The 3,896-nt window shown below is 47.7% G+C and overlaps 1 protein-coding gene across 1 annotated transcript in view; it reads right to left on the bottom strand.

The window, feature by feature from the left end:
• The window catches only part of LOC120435192 (keratin-associated protein 4-3-like), a 4,814-nt gene extending 3,716 nt beyond the window's left edge, over positions 1–1,098 (bottom strand). Inside the window, 1 exon segment of the mRNA XM_039604259.1 lies at positions 896–1,098. Within this exon segment, the coding sequence (XP_039460193.1) occupies positions 896–1,098 (203 nt within the window).
• Positions 1,099–3,896: the final 2,798 nt, after the last annotated feature.

The following is a 3,896-nucleotide window of genomic DNA, read 5'->3' as shown; positions in this document are numbered from 1 at the left end:
GGTCTTCACCAAAATTATACTTCAGACTGCTTTTATAGCATCAGGGTATTATAGCGCCCTTCTTGCGTTTACAAGCACATAATTTGCATGTACAGAACATTCATGTATTTTAAGCATAAAGTGCAACACAGAGGTTCCTCTTTTTGGCATCTTCTTCCAAAAAGGCAATGGACTCTGGCCTCTGCAGTCTCCAGGGCTGGCCCTCTCCACGCGTCACCTGTTGTCGAGAAAGCTCCAGTGCAACATGTTTGCTCAGTACATTCAGGCCTATGCTTAAATCTAGTTCTAGGTTATATGTGATATATGTGTGTTTTGTAAGCATGTGTGCGATCTTTCTTAAGCTCAGGCTTTTAACCAATGTGTCACCCAGACAGTCACGCTGAATGAAGCTTGAGACCTTTAATTACCTGGGAAAGCTTCAACTCCTTATGAGCACAGGACTGCAATGTGTGTATAAAGACATAATAATACTAAAAGTGGTTATGCTGCACCTGTAATAAGGATTAATGTGGTGTCAGCGTGTTAAATGATTACTCTGGTGTTCGTGTATTAACTGTCATCTGACCAGTTTAAAGCTATCTGAGATAATATTAATGCTGATTAATATGCTATCTAATATATTGTAGCAGTAAAAGCAATTTTCCCTTTTCACAATCCTCCTTTTGACCTCTTGACCACAAGAGGTCACATACCCGTGTGCTGTGTCACTCCTCGGCCCACTCAGTCGTTTCCATCTCCATCAATGGCATCATGGACACCGGGGTCACTGCCCGGGATCCACTGCCCTCGTAATTACCTTTTCCAACAATCCTCTGACACAAGGAATGAGACAGCATCCACAGGTGACCAAAATCCCTAAAAAGCAGATATAGAAAGCATTGCAGACATCACTAACCCTTTCCACTGCCCGAACACGGATGTCAGCCAACCCTCAAAGGGATTCTCAATCCCTGAGTCTTCATGCATGGTCCTGGACAGAGTTTTAAGGCCCTCCAGCGCTCGAGTAACTGAGCCATCTGGGGCAGTATTGTTTGGGATGAAAGTACAGCACATGTCGCCAAACATAGCACAGACTCCGCCCCTTTCTGCGAGAACCATGTCGAGAGCTAGTCTGTTTTGGACCCCCATTAATGAGGTCGGACCCAACTGTTCCACTATTCCTCAAAGGCATCCCTGGTTAGGGTTTGAGAGTCTCAGCACATTGTAATGAGCGTGGTTTATCCTGTCCACATTCTTGTTTGGGGTCACTGGAAAAAGAGCAGAGATTATTGGTAAGTTTTCAAAACCGGCTGCTATTGGGTCTACCAGTTTATACTCGTTTGGGACTCCCCTGGGCACTCCTATGCAGTCAATCCATGTGGGTGAATCCATTCTGGGATCGTATACATGTGTTCCCTGAGTGCTTCTTTTACTCAATATGTGTCTCTTACGTCTGGCTGCCAATGTGCGTGTGTTTCTTTCGGGCATAACTTTCACTTTGTTCCCGATTAATGTCAGTGGAGCTCCCAACCTTACCATTGCACCGTCCCAACACTTCCCAGAGGAACACGGACCAAGAGAGTTCTCTGCCCACAATAATAATATAGCCCACTTCTTGCCCAGTTGCCAATTAATGTAGTTGAATGATTTTTCATATTTGTGGTTCTCCCTGTGATTGTCACAGAGCACCAACTAGGGTCAATATCTCCCAGCGTGTATCTTTGTTTATCTGTAGAGAACTTAAAGCATGTATAGTTATCCTTTTGGGTCTGAATGGTCCTACCTGTGTCTGCTTGTCAATTGGTGGGAAGAGGCTGGCCAAGATTGAACAGTTGCCAGTACTCACCGCTTCTCTCGTAAAATGCAGCATACACTCGTACCCCCATTTGTCCTCTGGATACAGTGGAGCGGGCTCTGTAAACAAGCGCGCCTAGCTGAGGCACAAGCAACACAGTTAGACACTTGTTGTTCTTTAGCATTTTGGGCCACCCAGTCCAGCCAGAGGTTACTGTCACTGAACCCGGTGGCACGCTTTCGATTAAATCCTGGGGCTTCAGCCTAGTGTGTCGACCGTCAACACTTTTCGTCTACCTTTTGGTTCATGTTCCTCTGGTGTAGCGGTTGGCAACCCGTCCCCTCCTTTTCCTGTAATATTCGTACCAAAATTTGTGACATTATTAGACATGGGATTCACTAAGTTTATCCTAATTAATCCGATCGGATCTGTCCCGAGACATCTGCCCGATTACCAGGTAGAACACGTTTCCTGGGCTCTGCGACCTGGGCAGGGTGTCCCAGGGACCCAGAGAAAGTGTGATAGGGTTTTGGGCAGTAGAAAATCCTCTGAATGGCTATTCCTTCAACCCCTCCGGCACCTGTGGCTGCCACCCTACTCCTGTCCAACTTACCACGTTCCCCAGCCAGGGGCGCACCACTGTGCCGCTGTGTATGGCGCCAGCACAGGGCGGATTCCCGGCTGGAATGAGGATCCCTCCTGGTGCAAACGTAAGGGTGGCTGCACATCCACATCATCATCCCTCCAGCTGCTGTTTGCTCCTTCACAGTTAATCACCCGCATAGATCGAGCGTGTATGAGCTTGTGGACCCTTTAACGTAGTCCAGTTCCATGCCATTATATGCGCTGAGACAATCATCCTTTTACCTGACACCTCACGCTTGGGTCTTTTCATCGGCCACATTTCGGTGTTCGGTTTTCAGTCAGTGTTGGGCTGGGCTGACCTCCGTGCTCAGGTGGGCTACGCCGTGCTATCTGCCAAAAATACAGAAAAAGACAAATACCCAAAACTAATACTATCTTATATAAAAACCATGTGGTTGTGAGAAGCATTTTACCAATCCCTCTCCTCACGCTTCTTTCTGCGTGCCTGCAAGTCAAATTTGTGCATGGTGTCGTGTGAAATGTGTATTGCTGACATACAGATTCCTTTGTTTTCTTTTTTTTTTTTTTTTTTCTACTTACCACTCCTTTGCGTTGGCGTGGGGATCTCCTCTTTGGCTGTTCTTCTTGCTTGACCTCCCAGGTAGACTGCTGGTCGGCCCGTTGCAGGGTGAGAGGATTTATTTTGCCTCTGGCTGTCGTCAGCACCCGTGTTCGGTGGAGCTGGGTTGTCGTCTACCAAGCTCTCGTCCGCTGCAGCACACTGCGTCCAATGGAACCAGGTGTCGCCTTTCCCTCTCAGTCGGACCGCTGTGTTGGTCCTGGCGGTTACCTCGTGCGGACCTGTCCAGCGAGGCTCTTTCCACTTCCGCTTGATGACTTTCAGCCACACTGCTTTTGCGTCTGGGACCTCCCCTCCTGCTGTGGGTCTTCCAGAGGTAACCTGTTTTGTGAAACTGGACACAAGAGCTTTCAACTCATTAAAATATTCAGCATGGGACCTGTTACTTTTTCTGGGCTGCTCCACGGGACCGCCGTCCAGGGGCGCCGGAAAGCGGCCGTCCTGTCAGCAGCTCGTCAGGCGTGAAACCTGTGGATTGGTTAACAGAGCATCTTATGGTCATCAAAGCAATGGGCAGGGCTGCCAGCCAATTCAGCCCTGTCTGTGCACATATTTTAGCTAGTTTGTTCTTCAAGTTTAGGTTCATTCTTTCTACTTTCCCTTGCGATTGGGGTGGTACACTGTCCCGAATTTATGCTGAACCCCAACATTCTCTCCACCTCTGCTAAATCCTGATTTCTAAAATGGGTACCGTTATCTGATCTAATTCTCTTAGGAAACCCATGCCTTGGAATGTAGTGGTTAATCAAACATTTAATCACACTCTTTGCATCCTCTCTTTTAGTCGCCCATGCCTCTGGCCAGCGGTCAGAGCATCCACACATACCAACAAATATCTGACTCCCCTGGACCTGGATCTACCATATCGGTGAAATCAATCACAATTTCTTCTCCTGG

Source organism: Oreochromis aureus, linkage group 20 (genome assembly GCF_013358895.1).
Source record: "Oreochromis aureus strain Israel breed Guangdong linkage group 20, ZZ_aureus, whole genome shotgun sequence".
Taxonomy (NCBI): domain Eukaryota; kingdom Metazoa; phylum Chordata; class Actinopteri; order Cichliformes; family Cichlidae; genus Oreochromis; species Oreochromis aureus.
The sequence above is the reverse complement of the archived record's forward strand: the minus strand, read 5'-3'. Positions and strand labels throughout refer to the sequence as shown.